This window comes from Fundulus heteroclitus, chromosome 11 (genome assembly GCF_011125445.2).
Source record: "Fundulus heteroclitus isolate FHET01 chromosome 11, MU-UCD_Fhet_4.1, whole genome shotgun sequence".
Taxonomy (NCBI): domain Eukaryota; kingdom Metazoa; phylum Chordata; class Actinopteri; order Cyprinodontiformes; family Fundulidae; genus Fundulus; species Fundulus heteroclitus.
This window is the reverse complement of record NC_046371.1, coordinates 4,081,438-4,103,204: the sequence shown is the minus strand read 5'-3', so window position 1 is coordinate 4,103,204 and position 21,767 is coordinate 4,081,438. Positions and strand designations below refer to the sequence as shown.

Sequence of the window (21,767 nt, the reverse complement as noted above, 5' to 3'; positions counted from 1 at the left end):
ATACCAGAGGATCAAGATAACGTTGAAGGATAACAATAACAGTCTGGCAGCGCGGAATGATAATATATAAACCATGAGGGAGGACTGGTTTAAAGGAAAATGTAGTATTTAGTAGTTTCCTTTAGCGGTGCAGGGATAAAGGTTTTTTCAGTATACAGATACAGATTTCTGCTGTTTTTTGAGGTAAAAATGTTCAGTAGGTTATGAAATGGAGGCGGTTTTAAACCTAAAAAAATGGAGTTAAAAACTTAACCCTATAAAGGCATCAAAGCATGAATGTACAAATCCCAGAATTTAATTTTTTGTAAAAAACGTTGTCCTTCTCTTCAGAAAGTCAGTCATATAGATTTATTGATGTCAAATGTTTATATCTTGTAATTCTGTTGAATAAAATCCAAAATTCAGTGTCTCAAAATTTGAATTCTAAAGAAAGTATAGAATGTTCATAGAAAGTTGAGTGGAAAAAAAAGTGTGGAAGGAAAAGGGATAAATGCAGCTTAAAGACGATTTTTCAGCAACACCAGGACTGGACTGAGGAGTCAACACATTTCTGTTTAACATATGCTTCTTTTTATTGATCTAATGTAATATTCTACTATTCTGATACACTGGAAACTTGATTATCTGTAAGCAATAATTGTCTAGGACTGGGTGATAAATTGATTTCATTGATTAATTAGAATTTACAATATTCAATGATTTCATTTTTGGAAAATCTGGATTTTATTTTGCAGAATTATTCATTGGACTTCCATGAAGAGAACAGCAGTCAATGTTTACAATATTTTGACAGAATATTTTCCTAAACATATATTAAAGAGGAAACTTTTTACCATAATAGGAGGTAGTTTAATTGGCTAATTGACTTTTTTTTTTAAGTGAGTTTGAAGTTACACAAGTAAAGTTAAACTGGTTCTTAGTGCTAATGGTATTAAACAATGAGCTAACATTTAGTTATGTTTTCATTGTTCATATTCTTTTACCAGCATGTTTCACAGCTTGGACTTAGTTGTACTTTGAATTCAGGTCGACTGCCAGATGAAATACTTTAAGTAAAAGCAAGTTTTAAGAAGAGTTTATTTTTGTTTTTGTAAAACGAAAAGGAGGGAAATAAATTAATTAATCGGAGTTTGTATAATAAAATCGGAGATTTTATTTTAAAGCCATAACGCCCAGCCCTATAAACATCCAAATTACAAAAAATGAAGGGCTAAAGTATTTCATTGTGTATAATCTTTACAAATTTTACTTTCTTAACTGAGTAAAAAAATCTACTTTAATTCAATTCAATTTTATTTATATAGCGCCAAATCATGAAACATGTCATCTCAAGGCACTTTACAAAATCAAGTTCAATCATATTATACAGATTGGGTCAGATTATACAGATTGGTCAAAAATGTCCTATATAAGGAAACCAGTTGATTGCATCAAAGTCCCGACAAGCAGCATTCACTCCTGGGGAAGCGTAGAGCCACAGGAAGAGTCATCTGCATTGTACATGGCTTTGCTGCAATCCCTCATACTGAGCAAGCATGAAGCGACAGTGGGAAGAAAAACCACCCATTAACGGGAAGGAAAAACCTCCGGCAGAACCGGGCTCAGTATGAACGGTCATCTGCCTCGACCGACTGGGGTTACAGAAGACAGAGCAGAGACACAACAAGAGAAACAAAAAAGCACAGAAGCACACATTGATCTAGTAATCTGTTCTACATTAGATGGTAGTAGAGGGTGAGCCGTCTTCTCTGGATGATGTCACAGTTAACAGAACGCCAGACCAGGTGTACCTACTATGAAGAAAAAGAGAGAGAGCAAAAAGTTAAAAGCTGAAATGACGACAGTCATTTCAATGTAATACAATGCAAAACTGGAGAACAGTAGACTGAAGAACAGTAGAAATCAGTAGAGTGAGAAAATTAGACCCTGATGTCCTCCAGCAGCCTAAGCCTATAGCAGCATAACTATAGAGATAGCTCAGGGTATGAGCCACTCTAACTATAAGCTTTGTCAAAAAGGAAAGTTTTAACATTAGTCTTAAAAATAGATAGGGTGTCTGCCTCACGGACCAAAACTGGGAGTTGGTTCCACAGGAGAGGAGCCTGATAGCTAAAGGATCTGCCTCCCATTCTACTTTTAGAGACTGTAGGAACCACCAGCAGACCTGCAGTCTGAGAGCGAAGTGCTCTGTTAGGAACATACGGGGTAATCAGAGCTCTGATATATGATGGAGCTTGATTATTAAGGGCTTTATACGTTAGAAGGAGAATTTTAAATTCTATTCTTGATTTAACAGGAAGCCAATGAAGGGAAGCTAAAATTGGAGACATATGATCCCTCTTGTTGATTTTCATCAGAACTCTTGCCGCAGCATTTTGAATCAGCTGAAGACTTCGAACTGCATTTTGTGGACTTCCTGATAGTAAAGAATTACAATAGTCCAGCCTTGAAGTAACAAATGCATGGACTAGTTTTTCAGCATCACTTCTGGACAGAATGTTTCTAATTTTGGCGATATTCCGGAGGTGAAAAAAGGAAACTCTGGAAACCTGTTTAATATGGGATTTAAATGACATGTCTTGGTCGAAAACAACACCAAGATTTTTAACTTTATTACCAGAGGCCAAGTTAATGTCATCCAGATTAAGGGATTGATTAAGAACTTTATTTTCTGAAGACTCTGGCCCAAAGATTACAACTTCTGTCTTGTCAGAATTTAAATGCAGGAAATTTAAAGTCATCCAGCTTTTGATGTCATCAAGACATGACTGCAGTCGAAGTAACTGATTGGATTCATCAGGATTTATGGATAAATATAGCTGAGTGTCATCAGCATAACAGTGGAAATTAATCCCATGCTGTCTGATAATTTTGCCAATCGGAAGCATATATATAGTAAATAGAATTGGTCCAAGGACTGAACCCTGTGGTACTCCACAAGTGACCCTAGAGTTTGAGGAAGATTTATTATTAACATGAACAAACTGGAATCTGTCCGACAGATAAGATTTAAACCAGCCTAATGCTTTTCCCTTAATCCCTACAGTATGCTCAAGTCTTTGTAGGAGAATATTGTGATCAACTGTATCAAATGCAGCACTGAGATCTAACAGGACAAGTATAGACACAAGTCCATTATCTGAGGCCATGAGAATATCATTGGTGACCTTCACCAGAGCTGTTTCAGTGCTATGAGCTCTGAAGCCTGACTGAAACTCCTCAAGTAGGTCATTACTTTGTAAATGTTCACATAGTTGATTAGCAACTACTTTCTCAAGAATTTTAGATAAGAAAAGAAGATTAGATATAGGTCTGTAATTTACTAACTCATCTTGATCAAGAGATGGTTTCTTAAGTAAAGGTTTAATAACAGCTACTTTAAAAGCCTGTGGCACATATCCATTTACCAAGGATAGATTAATCATGTCTAAAATAGGACCACTGATCAGAGGGAATACCTCCTTAAACAACTTGGTTGGGATTGGGTCTAACATACAGGTAGAAGGTTTAGATGAAGCTAAAATTTTAGATAGCTCAGAAAGCTCTACTGCTTCTAAACAGTTCAGACACTGCGCAGGTTCTAAGGATTCCTCCAATGCTGCCTCACTTACTGAGGATGAGGTAATCATGTTTGGGAGGATGCCAATTATTTTATTTTTAATGGAATCAATTTTATTTATGAAGAATCCCATAAAATCATTACTGCTAAGAGCTAAGGGAATGGATGGATCAACAGAGCTGTGGCTCTGGGTAAGTTTGGCAACTGTACTGAAGAGAAATCTAGGATTATTCTTATTCTCCTCAATTAATGATGAAAAATATGCTGCTCTAACTCTGCGAAGGGTCTTGTTATACAACAATAGACTGTTCTTTATGATTAAGTAGGATTCCTCTTGGTGTGTAGAGCGCCATTTTGTCTCCAATTTCCTAACATTGTGCTTCAAGGAACGCAGCTCTGAATTAAACCAAGGAGCCAGCTTCCTGTGAATAATCACCTTCTTTTTCAAGGGAGCTACATTGTCTAATGCAGAACGCAATGACGAAGTCATACCGTTTACAAAGACATCTATTTGTGAATTGGAAGAAACAACATTGCTGCCATCTACAGGGCATTTCTGCATTTGGAGGATATTAAAAAGGGGACAGACTCTTTAAGTTTTGATACAGCATTATCCGATAAAGATCTACTATAATGGAACCCTCTTTTGGGGGTGGAAAACTCAGTTAGATTAAACTCAAATGTTATTAAAAAATGATCAGATAGGACAGGGTTGTGAGGAAATACTGTTAATTCTTCACAATCAATGCCATATGTCAGCACAAGGTCTAAAGTATGGAGCCAAGAGTGCGTCGGTTTATGCACATTTTGAGCAAAACCAATTGAATCTAGGATAGTTTTAAAGGCTACACTAAGGTTATCACATTCTGTGTCAACATGGATGTTAAAATCACCCACTATAATAGCCTTATCAGTATTTAACACCAAATCAGATAAGAAATCTGACAACTCATCCAAAAACTGAGTGTAAGGGCCTGGTGGACGATACAAAACAACAAACAGAAGAGGTTTTATTGCTTTGCAGTTTGGATGAGGGAAACTCAGGGTTAAATGTTCAAAAGAACTGTAGTTCTTAATTGGCCTGGGACTAATTAATAAATCAGACTGAAAGATGGTTGCCACTCCTCCTCCTCTTCCCACAGATCTGGGAATGTGGAAATTTGAATAATTGGAGGGAGTTGACTCATTTATACTAACGTAGTCCTCTTGTAGCCAGGTTTCTGTGAGACAAAACAAATCAATCTGTTTATCAGAAATCAATTCGTTAACTAACAAAGTCTTTGGAGGGAGAGACCTTATATTTAATAGACCACATTTAATTGTTTTATTTTTAGGTTCAAGGTGAACCGTATTGATTTTTATTAGGTTTTTATGATTTGTTCCTTTTAGATAAGTTTTTGATCTGTTAAGTTTTGGCCGTGGGAAAGACACCGTCTCAATAGGATAATGGATGGGTAACAGTACAGAAGCTGCAGAGAGGTGTGTTAAACTACGGCTCTGCTTCCTGGTCTGGACCCTGGGTTGTCAGCATTTAGGAGGACTAATAAATCCGGCCAGATTTCTAGAAAGAAGAGCTGCACCATCCAAAGTAGGATGGATGCCGTCTCTCCGGATCAGACCAGGTTTTCCCCAGAAAGTTCTCCAGTTATCAATGTAGCCCACGTCGTTTTCAGGACACCACCTAGACAACCAGCGGTTGAATGATGACATGCGGCTAAACATGTCATCACTGGTCAAATCAGGCAGGGGACCAGAGAAAATTACGGAGTCCGACATTGCTTTAGCAAACTCACACACCGAAGCAACACCAACTTTAGTGACCTCCGATCGGCGTGATCGGGTGTCATTACCGCCAGCGTGAATAACAATCTTACTGTATTTACGCTTATCCTTAGCCAGCAGTTTTAGTTAAGATTCTATGTCGCCCGTTCTGGCCCCTGGCAGGCATTTAACTATGGTCCCTGGTGTCTCTAGTGCCACGTTTCTGACTATTGAGCTCCCAATAACCAGGATCGGCTTCTCAGCGGGTGTGTCGCTGAGTGGGGAAAATTTGTTTGAAACGCAGACGGGTTGGTGGTGAACTGGGGGCTGAAATCTAGAGCTATGCTTCCTACGAACTGTCACCCAGCCGGCCTGCTTACCCGGCTGCTCGGGTGCTTCTGGAGGACCACTAAGTGAACTAACGCTAGGTCTATGTGGCTCCGCGCTAGCAGAGGGGCGGCTATCAGCTGGTCTTTCCATAGCACGGAGCCGGGACTCTAATTCTGACACCCTCGCCTCCAAAGCTACAAAAACACTACATTTATTACAAGTACCATTATCACTAAAGGAGGCAGAGGAATAGCTAAACATCTGACACAGAGAGCAGGAGATAAGGGGAGACTTAGTCAGAGACGGAGAAGCTGAAGTAATAGTAGGAGAGGAAGCCATTGTGGAGCTAAAGCTAGGCTAGGCTAAAGCTAGGCTAGCGCCTTTCTACCACGCCAAGAGAGCAAACCGTGAAACACGAGGAGTTCCCAAGCGTGATGTGCAGCAACAGAAAATGTTTTAAAAGTGCTTATGTGTTAGAAACAGATGTTACAGCAAAGAGATTAAAGATAAAAGCGAGAGAATCTGGAGCAACAAACCGTTGCTCACGCAGTGAAAACAGGAAGTGATACAATACGCCTTACCGCAAACAGGAAGTGACGTCACTTATTAAAGCATGAGGTTACATGTTATTGTAATTTTTGAGCAGAATGTCCCTGATTTTCATGAAATAAAAACATGTCCCCAAGATGTGGTGGGAGATATTGATGCATTTAAGTAATAATAAAGATTTTATTATATTTACCAAATTTTGCCTGATTCACATATCCTAACATGCTTTTTCATGTAATTTTCTATAAAGAAATTCCCAATGATGCCAATGTATTTAACCTGAAAACAAAAATAAAGTTTCTGTTTTGGAATTTAAAAATCTAAACAAATTTTTTATAAAAATAAGCTATTTTGTTTCAAAAGAGTCATCAAGGTAAAAAATGGCTCTTTGGGTTGTAAAGGTTGCTGACCCCTGGTCTACATTGATAAATAGAATAAATAGAATAGTTTACCTGTAAAACTTATTTAAAATATCCAAAACATTTCTCAGTCTTTTGTTGATTCAACCATAAATAAACAGCAGACAGTTTTACTGCGACCATAAATATGTATAATGTGCACCGAGCGGCCATTTTGGATTTTGAAGTCCAGGTTCTTGGGGAATTTCAAACCTTTCAGGTCATAATTCAGAGTTTTAGGCGGGATTCCAGATGATTTCTGCGGCTTTTCTGAGCGCAAGCTGAACACAGTATATGGGTGGAGATACTAATTATATATTTATGTATTTAATTATTTAAATGTAGCTGTTTGAGCATTTTTTAAATCTGTGTACTCATGTTTTATGTATTTGTGTAAAAACGACCTGTTTGGCTTCACAGCTGGAAGGAGCCGCCTTCGCCCTGCTGGTTGTGGCTTTCTGCCTGACGCTGCTCTTCCTCTACTTCTGGGGACAAGCGGAGAACGACTACAACGACTTTGACTGGTGGGTGAGTTTAGCTGCAGCGATGGCTGGAGGTGCAGACTTCTCTGCGTGCAACAACGTTACGCACCCCGCAGTAGTTCACATGTGAACCAGATGAAGGCGATATTTGCTCAGGGTCAGATTACTTCAGGTCTCAGTTGCATCACTTTGACTTGGTATTCTGCACGTGTGGTTATGAACACCTGAAAATGACCGGCTGCCGTTGCTTATTGTCGTCTCGTTAAACAGAGATTCATCGTCACAAACAGCAGCTTCCATCCTCCTGCAGCGCATCAAGTAGTCAGAATTAGTATATAAATTAGTATAAGTCTACCTTGTTTTCCTTAACTTTGAGTAAATTCTTATCATGCTTGAAACATTTAGCTCATATTTTATAAATTTAACAAAATGCATTAAAATATTTTGTAACTTTTTTTTTTTTTGCCAGTTTTTGCCAGAAGCAATCTGTCCTTTTAACATAATTATAATTTTTGTTTTGTTTTTCCCCTCAGAGGCACTAATTAACTTTAACTCTCGTGAGAGAAAGAAGTACAAAAACACTTTTTCAGGTTTTTGAATTAATTCATTTTGTTTTCTCTTTCAGAAATAGGGTTAAAAAGTTACTTTGGATAACAAAGCTTCATAAAATAAAGTCAATTTGGTCAAATATGGAATATTTTTTGTTCAAAACCCACTAAGATTGTTTTTTTTATACATCTGATCAAGCAAAAGACCTGCACTTAAATAGGGGAAAAACTAATTTATTCAGATTTTCTGCCCTAAAAAAGACCTTGTGCAATGGGGATGCATCGATATCAAAGAGGGGGACTAATTTTTATATATATAATTTTTATATTTATTAGGTTTTTTTTGTCCTTCTGGAGCTTTTTCACTGGTTCCAGAACAATAACCTGCTACCACATTTGGAAACTTAAGTCATTAAGAAACCCAAACGGCAACAAAATGGAAACAAACGGTTATTAATATCCGCCCAGTCTTACTTATCGGACTGATACGATATATGTTTATCAGACTTTATTTCTTGGATCATGTAGATTTTCATTATTTAATTGTTTCACTGATATTTAGCATCAAAACCAGGGATCAGCTATTTGGATAAAATTTCGGCCCATTTGCTTATTAAGTCCAAACTTCTGTTCTGCTGGCCCTTCAGGGGTTCTAACTCATCTAAAAAACTATTTTCTTTCCAATGCAATATTTCACTAAATGTATTTTGATTCTAGTTTTGGATTGTGTGTGTTTTTTAAGTTTTAAGGAAAAATGGTTTCATCCTTTGCTCTCTTGTGGGTTTAAAGGTTTAACTTTGGTCACTTGGGGTTCTGGTTTCCTTGGTCTGTGGTGCTGCTGGTCGTCTCTGCAGGCTTCTTCACCTACGTCACCGTGCTCATGGTGAGGCACAGACCAAACACACACAATCAGCTTCATCCAGCCCTTATTTCACAGCAACATCAGAACCAGTGTGCTGTGCTGGAAAGCCTTAATAACTCATCAGCTTTTTATTTAAATGTTTTACCAGATTGTGAATCATTCAGTCATATAAGGTCATATCTGTGTGTGTGTGTATGTGTATATATGTACAATGTATATACATATATATGAAATGTATATTTTTTGCATGAAAATATTCTAATGTGAAATAACAGAACACGATCAATTTCCAAATCTTAAGGTTTCAAAGATCTGTTATAAGGATAATTTGCTTTATAGTAACCAAAATGCGGAAGGATTTAAAGTGTTAAAATGTGTCTCTTAATTGAAATTATGAAAATTTGGGGGTTATAAAAGGGCAGGAAAAACCCTAAAATAAACATGGCAACTTCTACGGACTTGCATTTGTTTGTTCCCAGGAAGCGAGGGCCAATCAGAGATTTTCATGTGTTTATAACGCTTTTAGCTGTAGTGTGAGTTTTAGCTGTAGTGTCAGAAAGGTCAGATCACAGAAAGCTGTAGCTTTCTTAAAACATTTAGTGATGAAGCTCGTTCCAGTGAAACTTTATCCTGAATAGAAACAATTCTCCCATTTTAGCTGTGGTTTAGAAAGTTGTAGCTTTGAGGAATGTATGAATAGAAATTTTGAATTTTTGGTGATGAAGCTCATTCCAGTGAAAAAAAAATGAAACAAAATAAATGATTCTATTTGTAGCTTTGGAAAGGTTGGACAAAATAACTTTAGATCATAAATCCCAAAGAATATACTTAGCTTATTTCTTCTTATTAATAAAAACAATTAAGTCTTTCTGTATGTTAGGGTTAATGTGTGAAAGAATTGTAGTCAAGGATTTATTGAGCTTATTCCTTTGTTTTTCCTGTCTGTAATGTTTTTCTGTTCATGTACAGCACGTCTTCTTTTTTAACCACTGCTGCACTTTATACTGTAATTTACAAGCTGTATGCAACGAAACATTGTTCTGTATGCACTCTGTACATACAAAATTACAAATAAAGTGTTACTGAAAAGTGCTATAAATAAACTTAGCTTACCTAAACAAACATTTTAATCACAAAAGTGTATAACACAGTCCAATTGTTTTTAATTAAAACAGAAAAGCGCAATTATTGGACATATTTTTACAGTTATTTGTAAAACTGATGTTTTCATGTGTGGATTTCAGCAAAAATACAGAATAAACACCTTATTTCGCTGAATATTGCACCATTCAGCTGTTATTGGCTGGTTAGTTGGGCTGTCTGCTCTGGTCCAGTCTGCAGTCAGCTGCTTAGCTTCCCAGCTGTGGTTGCAGTAGAAGCGGACTGGTGGGTGGCACACTTATTTTCCACTGCTCTGTTCATAAAAACATTTTTAAACGGCTGAACCTGTCCGTCTTCTGAATGATGGAAGAGTCCAATCCTTCTTTCAGCCAGCGGAGAGGCAGTGTGCAGCAACACGTGGGAGAGGGGCTGTTTATGCTACATTAAGCAATATAAAGATCTGTTTATTTCAGCATTTCCTCTGGCAGCTCGGTGGAAATGCAACAGCAAGGTTTAAAACCTTCTGGTAAACTTGATAACAGAACCTGACTCATTGATTTTCCACTTATGGATCCACATGTTGACTTTTAGTGTTTTTTCCTGCAGCTCCTGGCCGTGTGTTTGCTGTCTGAAGGCCAGAACCTTCATTTGCACTGGAGCCACAAGGTAACCACATTTTTCCACATTGTGTGAAATAAAGCTTGAGCTTTGCACCCCGTCTGAAACAAAAGTTTCTATCAGTTTGATGGCGTGCAGCGTAAGAGGAATGGGTGTTAACACAATGACAGGATGGTAAGACATCAGCAATGACTGTAGAGTAGTAACTGTTAGAAAAAAACTGTAGAATATCAGCGAAGATTGTCTTAACTTCAGTTTAAGATTCGAACCATTGCCCATTTCGTCTTTCTAAACCAGGACTCTCCAACCTGTGGCTCATTAGGCCCTCCGCATTTATAAATTTGTCCAAGAACATTCAATCATTTATTTGTATTACCCTGGTCACGTCCTCGTTAATGGTAACCAACGTGCTTAACAAAATCAGTATATGACGATAAAAACACACAGGGAGATGGATAAAGGAAAACATAAATGGGTTAAAAAAAGGTCAATAAAACCAGACAATTTTAAGTATTAAATCAGCCTGAATAAAAAAGTTGAGCTTTGATTTAAAAAAAGGCAAAGTTCAGTCATAGATGGGAGATCTGGGGTGGAAACTGATTCCAAAATCCTGACGTTTGGACTTTGTCCGTGGAACCGTGAGTAAATGTTGACTGTCTGACCTCAAGGTCCTGGCGGGAACAGAAATAAAATAAAATAAAACAGAAATAAAATTACAGGTAACATGTTCTTGTCCTGGGAGTGGGAGTAAAAAGACGAACTGCTGAGCTCTGACCTGGAACTCCAGGGTATAAAATAAAATCGGTTCAGTTAAAAAACAGAAGTTCTGGCTTAGCCACTGTTTGACCGCAGAGATCCAGTCAAAGTTGTAGATTACGGCCTCCTGGCATTATTGGTAAATAAATCTGTGAATCATCTGCATAGCGGCGGATTTTGACATTGTGCCGGGTTAAAGATCTGTTAAATGTTTTTAAATAAAAACGTAAAAGAAAGGTTATTTTCTAATAAAACAACATCATTTTTCTAATTGGTTGTTTTGTCATTAGGCTGCAAAATACTAAGAGCTACTAACTATTCTTGTGTGTCTGTGAACGCGCAAATACCGCGAGAATTCAGCTTTACAGGCTCAGTTAATATGTTCTTTTGGTACGTTTCATTTCATTTGTTCCTTCGCAAAAAAGTTTTACATTTTCTTTGTCTAAAACTTAATATTAGATGAACATTTTTAGTTAAATTTAGCCATAAAATAATTTATACAGTAAATTTTCACAGCCCTTAGCTCTTGTAGATTTAGCGGTCGTAGACACACTGCAAAATAAGCTAAAAGTCAAATTGTCTTGAAATTTGTGCATTTATCCTAGATTTGAGCAGGTAAATAAGATTATCTGCCAATGAAGTGAGTATTTTGACCCCTACACTGCAAAAAGGGACCTCAAAGTAAGTCAAATTTGATTGAAATTAGCATATTTTTACTTCATTTGAGCAGCTAAAAGAGACTATTTGCCAATTGAATGAGTATTTTTACCCCTAAAATAAGATAAATAGATATCCTGCACTTGAAATAAGATGATGGAGATAAATTGTTCTTATTTTAAGTGCAACAATCTTATTCCATTGGCAAATAGTCTTGTTTAGCTGCTCAAATCAAGAAAAAATACACAAATTTCAAGAAAATTGTACTTACTTTGAGTTCCCTTTTTGCAGTGTAAACTAAGATAATTAGGTATACTGCACCTGAAATAAGATGATTGAGATAAGTTGTTCCTATTTAAAGTGCAAAATATCTCATTCGTTGGCAGATAATCTTATTTACCTGCTCAAATCAAGGACAAATACACTAGTTTCAAGAAAATTTGACTTATTTTTAGTTTAGTTTTTGAAGTGCAAACGTTACGAACGACGGCAGAAACGTCTCTTCGTTGATGTTGCTGAAAGCTGCTCTAAGAAAAAAAACATAAAATGCTGCAGCTAACGGGTTGTCTAGCGTCATGTAAAGCTGCTCCTCTGCATGTTTGTGGTCAGGTTGGGATCCTGATCAGCCTGATATTCTCCATCGCAGCCACAGCTGTCCTGTCTGACCTGTGGGGGGAGGAATGGACGACGCTGCTGCTCTCCTTCCAGGTGACCTCCTCTTCCTCCTCCTCCTCCTCCTCCTCCAGCAGCCTTGTCGTCTTCACCTCTCTGATTTCTACCACTGATTTTGGGCGGGGTGGGTCATTTTTTTTTTTTAACCCGACCAGGTGACCGCGCCTTATTTGCACCTTGGCGGCGTTTTACTGATGACGGCACTGGCCTGGCCCATTGCTCTGCACATCTTTCGCATGAAGAGCAGCGGTGAGGCGCTCTGTTTTTGCATAAAAATAATATAAATTTAAGACTAAATCAGGGTTCCCGGGGATCCTTAAAAAGTCTTAAAAGGCGTTGAATTCTGTAATATAAATCTAAGGCCTTAATTGGCATTAAAATGTCTTAAATCAATCTTTCTTAGGTCTTAAAATTGTTACCAGGTCATAAATAGGATTTTATTTTTGTAATCCTTACCAAACAGTAAAATAATTGACACAATTATAATTTTTTTAATTTACCAAACGGCTCAATGGAACCATTATAGGTTCCGTCTCGATAGCGGAACCAATAAAAACTGTTGCGGCCGGACCATAGCTGCGAAAAAGAGTTGGCACTGGTTATGTTCTGGTTTTTAAAACTGATTTATAGTTTATTTTAGTAGGGAACAAAACAATGTTTGTGAATTCAGTTCAGTAGTATAAAATATATCTGTAATTTGTGTGTTTTTTAGTTTTCTTCCTATATGGAATGTTTTTCAAAATTTTAAACATGTCTACTGGGCCAGAAAGTAATGGTTTATGTTAAAATAAACATTTGGGTGAAGTTGTCGCAACCAGGTTTATCTTGTTTATCTTGAAGTTGGTCTCAACTTTTTATTTCAAGTGGCATTAAAAAGTATTAAAAAGTCTTGAATTTAACTTGCCTTATGCTGTAGGAATCCTGTAAATCCTACAGAGGTTTGTGTCCAAAGCCTTGTGTGATATTAGTGATATAAACTGACAGAAATAAAGCTTTTCTGCTGCTCGTTATTTGAAGATTAAATAAATGACTCTTTGCATTTCAACGAAGAAATTATTAAGTGGATGTAAACTGATTATTGTTGGTCGACAGTCGTGGTTCTGACCGTCCTGCTGAGTCAAAACAGACGGTGGCAAAAGATGTGATTAAAATCAAATATTTAAAATAGTCTAAATATAAACATTCCAGTAATCTGGTGTTGTTATATCGATGCGCTCAGAGCGTTTATGAACGTTTATAATCTACATCGTAGATTTTGTCTTCAGCACCACAGGATCTGTTCTCAGTTTCTGCTCAAGCTGGAAATTTGATCTCAGTTTTTCTGGGTTTAGATGAGTAAGAATAAAACGGATAAGCGTTTCCCAGACTTCCTGTCCCATCGTCTCACTAATGTCCTTTGTTTCCTCCGCCTGTCCCACCTCCCTCCCTCATATCCTTTCTTGTGCCCTTCCTCCTATTTTTACTTCTTCTTTCTGTCCTTCATCCTTTATGTCCTACCTCCCTTCCTTCTCTCCCTTGTGTCCTACATCCATTCCTTCTCTTTCCTTCCTTCCATCCTGCTTTTCTTCTGTTCTCCCCTGTGTCCTTCCTACCTTCCTTCGTTCTGTCCTCCCTTGTGTCCTATGTCCATTCCTGCTGTCTTTCCTCCCTTCCGTATGTCCTCCCGCCCTTGTGTCCTTCCTTCCTTCCTTCCTTCCTTCCTTCCTTCCTTCCTTCCTTCCTTCCTTCCTTCCTTCCTTCTGTTCTCCCCTCCTTTTGTCCTACCTCTCTTCCCTGTGTCCTGAGTCCATTCTTTCTCTCCTTTTGTCCTTCCAACCTCCCTTCTGTCCCATCTCCTTTCCTTCCTTCTTTCCGTCCTTGTGTCCTACGTCCTTTCCTTCCGTCCTTCTGTCCTTGTGTCCTACATCCTTTCCTTCTTTCCTTTCCGTCCTTCCTTGTGTCCTATGTCCTTTCCTTCCTTCCTTCCTTCCTTCCTTGTGTCCTACGTCCTTTCCTTCCTTCCTTCCTTCCTTCCTTGTGTCCTACGTCCTTTCCTTCTTTCCTTCCTCCCTTCCTTCCTTGTGTCCTACGTCCTTTCCTTCCTTCCGTCCTTCCTTCCTTGTGTTCTACGTCATTTCCTTCCGTCCTTCCTTCCTTGTGTCCTACGTCCTTTCCTTCCTTCCGTCCTTCCTTCCTTGTGTTCTACGTCCTTTCCTTCCGTCCTTCCTTCCTTGTGTCCTACGTCCTTTCCTTCTTTCCTTCCGTCCTTCCTTCCTTGTGTCCTACGTCCTTTCCTTCTTCTGTCCTTCCTTCCTTCCTTGTGTCCTACGTCATTTCCTTCTTTCCTTCCATCCTTCCTTCCTTGTGTCCTATCTCCTTTCCTTCTGTCCTTTCCTCCAGTTTTTGGGTTCTATATTTAAAGCCTGCTATAGAAATATCTGCCATGGATTAATAGTAAATGTTTTTCTTTAGTTTTAAAATTAGTTCAGGAAAGATCTCTGCTGAACTCATATTTAATTTCACAGGATAAACGGACAAGTTTTTAAATGTTTCTGTCTTTAATAAATATTTCTTCCTATAACTGGCTCCCCTGTGTAATCTCATCTGCACAAACAGTACTGGGCATAAATCTTGAGTCTAAAACATCATGGTGGACCTGCTCCTGTAAAAAGTGTCTGTCGCTCATGTCAATTAGCCACAATTAGCTGCTAAAAATTACTCAATAAAACAGGATACCACCCCAATGAGGCAACAAATACCTGCAGAAATCACATTTTATGGTTATTTTTATCCTGTTTCATCCGCTGCACTGCAAAAAGGGAAGTAGTAAAATTTTCTTGAAATTAGTTTATTTTTCCTTGATTTGAGCAGCTAAATAAGACTATTTGCCAATGGAATAAGTATTATTTTCCTTCTAAAATAAGATAATTTGATATCCTGCATAAACTGTACTTATTATCAGTGTAAACATCTTATTCCATTGGCAAATAGTCTTATTTAGCTGCTCAAATCAAGGAAAAAATACACAAATTTCAAGAAAATTTTACTTTTAGTTCCCTTTTTTGCAGTGTATCATTAAAAAACTGGATGTGGTTTGTGTTTCAGTGCGGCGGGCGCTGATTGTGGGCCTGTACCTGGTCATCCTGTTTACCCTCTACCTGGTGCCTCTCGGTCTGTACTCTCCTTGCATCAAAGAGAAAGGGACCCTGGGCGCCGCTCCGGCCCTGATCGGCCACAGGGGGGCGCCGATGGTGAGCCGGGTCGCTCCGAACACGTTTAACTCTGGTGAATCGAGAGAATGAATCGACAGTCGAGTTTTTAAATGCAGTCACAGGAAGGGGAATGTTGGCTCTCATGAGAACCGACTGATCACATGTGACTGGAAACAGTTTTCCTTTGATCGGCTAATCCTGGACCAAACAGGAGAGAAATGTTTTTTTTAACTTCATATCATTCAGGTACATCTCAAACAACGAGAATACACTGCCTGGCCAAAAAAAAAAAAAAAAAAAAAAGAGTTGCCACCTGGATTTAATTAAGCAAATAGGTACGAGCCTCCCATTGGACAATTACTGGGTGGGCGATCATGTTTCAGCTGGAAACAAGTTATTTCAATCTGAAAAACTCACACGGAAAGAAGAGACAATTAGAAGAATTTTATTGATACAATAATTTAAGTCTTTGGCGCTCAGACCTCGGCAGGAAACCTTCACGCTGAATTATACTTCAATATGCATAAGTAGATGTATGAGAACAGGGATGTTCCCCCCAGGCCTGAAACTGATGGTGGAGTGTAGATAGATAAGGTTGGTTTGCGAGATGATCTGCTTGAGTTGAATTGGTGGGATCCAGTAGCTAAAGGATCTGCCTCCCATTCTACTTTTAGAGACTCTAGGAACCACCAGCAGACCTGCAGTCTGAGAGCGAAGTGATCTGTTAGGAACATACGGGGTAATCAGAGCTCTGATATATGATGGAGCTTGATTATTAAGGGCTTTATACATTAGAAGAAGAATTTTAAATTATATTCTTGATTTAACAGTGAGAGAAATAGATCCTGATGTCCTCCAGCAGCCTAAGCCTATAGCAGCACAACTATAGAGATAGCTCAGGGTAACATGAGCCACTCTAACTAGAAGCTTTGTCAAAAAGGAAAGTTTTAAGATTAGTCTTAAAAGTAGACGGGGTGTCTTCCTCACGGACTAAAACTGGGAGTTGGTTCTACAGGAGAGGAGCCTGATAGCTAAAGGATCTACCTCCCATTCTACTTTTAGAGACTCTAGGAACCACCAGCAGACCTGCAGTCTGAGAGCAAAGTGCTCTCACTGCAAAAAGGGAACTAAAAGTGAGTAAAATATTCTTGAAATTAGTGTATTTTTCTTTGATTTGAGCGGGTAAATAAGATTATTTGCCAGTTATATTAGATTTTTGCACTTAAAATAGGAACAATTAATCTCCATCATCTCACTAATTTTGAGTGCAGGATATCTAATTATCTTATTTTTGGGGTAAAAATACTCATTCCATTGGCAAATAATGTTATTTAGCTGCTCAAATCAAGGATAAATACCCTCATTTCAAGAAAATTTTACTTACTTTTAGCTCCCTTTTTGCAGTGCTGTTAGGAACATACTGGGTAATCAGAGCTCTGGTTCTGACTGAACCTTTTAGCTCTTTCAGACGGTGGCTGCGTTCGGCACCCTGAACGGTCCAAATGTTTTATAATGAGCCACTGCAGCTCGCTGGATATGAAAGTTCTGATTCTGTTGGTCCGCCCACTGTGCAGCTCGCCCCAGAAAACACGCTGATGTCGTTTGAGAAGGCGCTGGAAGCAGGAAGTGACGGTCTGGAGACGGATGTCGCCATCAGGTCGGTTTGTGTGGCGCTGCCAGACGAACATGTTTCAGCCTTACTGAAGGATAACGGTTAAGATGAAACCCTGCAGCTTTCTTCAGGTCTCACCGAAGCTCTCTGTCTTCTGTGGCTGCAGTTACGATGGCGTGCCGTTCCTTATGCACGACCACAACCTCCAACGCACCACCAACGTCCGTGAGGTTTTCCCAAACCGGACCAACACCCCGGCCGCCATGTTCACCTGGAGCGAGCTGGAGGGCCTGAACGCCGGGTCCTGGTTCCTCTCGGTGAGTCTCAGATCAGCGTCAAACTCCCAGAAGCTCCTGGAGCAGCCAGAACCTTCACCTGATGGCTCCAGCTGGGCGATACGGGCCAAAAATATCATCTCGATATTTTTGGGCTGAATCCACGATATATGATATTTATCTCGATACGTTTTTCTTTTCATAAAGTTATTATAAAAAGGCATCAAAGCTTTATTCCAAAAGGTTCACACACTGCAAAAAGGGAACTCAAAGTAGGTAAATTCCTCTTGAAATTAGTGTATTTTTTATTGGTTTGAGGTGGTAAATCCGACTATTTGCCAACGGAATAAGATTTTTGCACTTAAAATGAGAACTATTCGTCTCCATCATCTTATTTTAAGTGCAGGATGTCTAATTATCTTATTTTAGGGGTAGACATTCTCATTCCATTGGCAAATAGTCTTATTTAGCTGCTCAAATCAAGGAAAAATATACTAATTTTAAGAAAATGTTACTTAATATCAGTTTCCTTTTTGCAGTGCAGGAACATTTTTTAACAAAGAGCTGTAGATAAATATGAGAAACGGCTGAAAAATAACCTACTGGAACACATAAAAGTATATTAGGGATGGATATACTCTTAATATTTAATATTTGCTTTTAGTTTACATTTTCCATGTTTTATTTTGTTAAATTTTTTTCTACATTTTATTCCAACTTGCTCTTATTCTGTTTTTATTTTCTTATGTTTTAATCATGTAAAGCCCTTTGCATTCTCTCTGTTCTGAAATACAAATAAATTCGCCTTTGCCTTACTCTTAACGATACTCCTTATCAATCTGGTATTTATCGGTACCATTATTGATTCTTTTTTAATCAAACAAAAGGGTGAAAAAAACAAAATGATCACTGACTGGTTTATTTTTTTAACATTTGGAACGAAAGAAAAAAAGAAGTACAAACTAAATATTTGTTATAGAAATAACTTAAATAATAAATAACTTAACTATATAAACAAAAGGCTAAAACACTATCTTGAATAAAATGTATGTTGTAGGAGTGAGGAATATCAACAATGATGACAGAAATTGATTAAAAACGCTCTAAATATGCTCCAAACTAAAAATAATTAACGCTATAAAATAATTTCAAGTATTAAATAATATTTTACCTCGATCCAAACTACATTTAAACATGTTTTGTCAATTTTAACCAAAAGACAGCAGAGGCACTACAGTGGATGAGGCGAATAAATGAGAGGCTGCCTGTGAATCAGTTACAGGGAGGATCTATTTAAGTGCAACAGTTTCAGAGAAAATAGAATATAATTTCCTGTTAAATAAAATGTTTATGATATTTTTACATCCTGCTTTGTAATCTAGTGGAAGCTTTGCTCATGCATGACCATTTTCAATGGGAAACAGACGAGGCGGTTTTCAGTCCTGCTGAAGTTCGCCTGTCAGAGCTATCAAAGCGGGAGGAGCTCACAGCTGATTGTTTGTTAAAGAGACGATAAACTCAGAACGATCGCTGCTTTTACTAGTTGCCAAAGTCTCAAACATTGATAAGCAACAAATTTATGCCGTTTGAAGATAAAATATGCTAGCAGTGTCTGAGAAGTTGCTAAATAGTTGGCAGCTGGAAAGTAAGCGAGGCGAACATGTGAGAGCAGAACATTAGCCCTTCCCATCAAGTTCCCTTCGGCTTGTTTCTGTACGTGAAGAAGATCGGCAGAACAATGTTTGGGTTGGAGCATCCCTAAAAAAAATTAATGCAACATTAAAAATACAGTTAACAGGACGATAAGGACTACTTCATACACTGCCTCCTGCTGGCGGACCAGTGTAAATGCACAGAAACTCACCAGTCCTTTCATAGCACGAAACCCTTTGTTGGGTTAGAAAGTAGACGTGTTTGTAAATCTGTTACCAACTACTTACTTTTAGAAATGCTACAAATTGAAATATGGATTTTTATTTTAAAATATATTTTCAATGTGGACAATATGCATTTCTGACTTATTATGGTCTTGAAAATACTTCAGCAGCAGCACTTACTGTCTGTCTGGAAATAAAGCTAAAGCATACAAAGACATAAATAAGATACTAGGTTCTAAAAAAAAAAAAAAAAAATCCACAACGCATGATGTTGTTCAGAGAGTCACAAATAAATGAAGACGCCACTGATTCTACATTCCTGAGTTAAATCTGACTCGGTGCAGGGTTTTCTGAAAAGCTCAATAATTAATCTCACCGCTCCGGTGAAATTCCCCGTATAGTTAAGTAAACGTCTCCCCGGCGCGGCTCCCAGACAACCGGTTGGCGTCTAATTGTCTCTATGGAGCCACAACATGCAGCAGTGAGCCTGTTTACATCCTTATTGTGGTGGGAAGATGAACGGGGCTCCTTATTCACCTTCAGTTTTGTCACATTTTCATTTCCTGACTTATGAAGGAGAAAATGCACCTTCTGTGTTAGCGAACTCTGCTGAAGCATAAATCCATCCTGCTGCTGGATCTTTAAGTCCGGTTGGTCCACGTTCCTTTATCAGCTTTTTTTTCCTGCAGAGAATGCCTCGTGAAATTATTTAATAAAGAACAAAAACATTTTTCACTGTCGCCTTTCTCTGCTGTCGTTGTCTGACTCTTCTGTTTGCATCTGTATGTGTGAGTGACATTGATGAATCAAAAATGTTGTAGTTACATCGATTTATGTTTATAATTGTCTCACTAGTGACTAGTTGTTTCTTCCCCATTGGATTTTCTTCTTACGCTGAATAAATGTAGTCGGATTACAGTATTTTTCGGTCCATGAGGCGCATTAAATATTGTTCCCACTCCTCCACGTCCACAGCTCTCTATCCGTCTCTGTCAGGAGGACAGATTCTAACATAAAGCCAAAATAAACGTAACTTTTATGTTGAATTAACTTACAACACTGCAAAAACGGAACTAAAAGTACAATTTTCTTGAAATTAATGTATTTTTCCATGATTTAAGCAGGTAACTACTTTTATTCCATCTTAACTAATCATATTCCATCTGCCAATGGAATAAGATTTTTGCACTTAAAATAAGAACAATTCATCTCCATCATCTAATATTAAGTGCAGGATGTCTAATTATCTTATTGTAGAGGTAAAAATACTCACTCCATTGGCAAATAGTCTTATTTACCTGCTTAAATCAAGGAAAAATACATTCATTTCAAGAAAATTTTACTTACTTTTACTTCCCTTTTTGCAGTGTAGGTTTATTGTTTCTGGCTTGTATTACGGGCTGCCTAAAGACTCCCACATACTCTGCATACTGTGAGCTTAGTGAACTCCGCTCTGACTCTCTGCGAACGTTTTACCTTCATAGTCCAGCGTACTGTTGCCTACATTTCTAGTGGGAATTCCCAGACTTTCTGCCAGTGGGACGAAGCGACGGATCGGATAGATAAATGTTTGATTAGCTTAACACCTAAAGCCGTTTCTTTTCCAGCAGGCTCCCACCTGTCAGTGAGAACAGAGAGACTGAGATGCTGCGTCCTGGAGAACGCCTGATTGGAGCAACTCAGTGAATCAAGCTCGGTGTTACAGATAAAACAGTTTGATGTAAAGACTGCTTGTTGCTGAGAAGTTGTAAAAATTGAGCTCTGCACTTACCTGTATATGCAGAGAACGCGTGGACCTCCAGGGAGTGAACTACACCCGAGTACATGGGGGGGCCTTTACATGAATAGACTTCAAGTTTAGACATTACAGTCAGCAGGGCTGTGCATAAAAATCAATAAATCATTTTTAAAAACATCAATATTGATCTTTAATATCGGTATTCTGGCTTTCAATATCAATATACCTCCCAACCCCTAGGGGGCGTTATTACAGCGCGCCATTACCATTGAACCAAATGCGCTTTAATTCCCTGTCAGTATTTATGTTCAATAAATTATTGAACATAAATTTAATATTTGGCTAGTTTTGGTGATTGAATGACTTTAAGTAATAATTTGAAAGCAATAAATATCGATATTCAAGTCAAATCAAGCTGAGCTACGTATCGAGAATCGTATTGTATCGGCTCATCCTAGATGATACCCAGCCCTAACAGTCAGGCAGTCTGGTAGACAGCTCAGGGGTCCTCATGTAGTGACACAGTGTACCGTAATGCTCCTAATATCCACTGAGCGGCTTTGTTGCAAACCAAAGTCATACTTACACATTTTAACAGATTTCTGAGCGTATTGTACCACATAAAATCAGTCAGTAAGCACAACGGTGATCATAGATAAGGCGCATCATCGGTTTTTAAGAAAAGTTAAGGATTTTAAGTGCACCTTATAGTCCGAATAATATGGTGGATTTTTGTCTAATTTATAATGTGCAATAATGTTGTTGTTAAAGAAGTCTTTAT

At 38.2% G+C, this 21,767-nt stretch overlaps 1 protein-coding gene across 4 annotated transcripts in view; it reads left to right on the top strand.

Annotated features, from left to right (window-relative positions):
• The window catches only part of LOC105920355 (glycerophosphodiester phosphodiesterase domain-containing protein 5), a 40,825-nt gene that overhangs the window by 8,745 nt on the left and 10,313 nt on the right, over positions 1 to 21,767 (top strand). For 2 of the 4 annotated variants that reach the window (XM_012855938.3, XM_036142755.1), the window contains exons 3-10: positions 7,018 to 7,121; positions 8,417 to 8,510; positions 10,197 to 10,256; positions 12,231 to 12,329; positions 12,449 to 12,542; positions 15,378 to 15,523; positions 17,059 to 17,141; positions 17,263 to 17,413. In XM_012855938.3, coding sequence (XP_012711392.2) covers positions 7,018 to 7,121; positions 8,417 to 8,510; positions 10,197 to 10,256; positions 12,231 to 12,329; positions 12,449 to 12,542; positions 15,378 to 15,523; positions 17,059 to 17,141; positions 17,263 to 17,413 — 831 coding nt within the window. The remainder of the gene's footprint in view (positions 1 to 7,017; positions 7,122 to 8,416; positions 8,511 to 10,196; positions 10,257 to 12,230; positions 12,330 to 12,448; positions 12,543 to 15,377; positions 15,524 to 17,058; positions 17,142 to 17,262; positions 17,414 to 21,767) is intronic. The other 2 variants (XM_036142756.1, XM_036142757.1) reach the window with 2 other exon arrangements.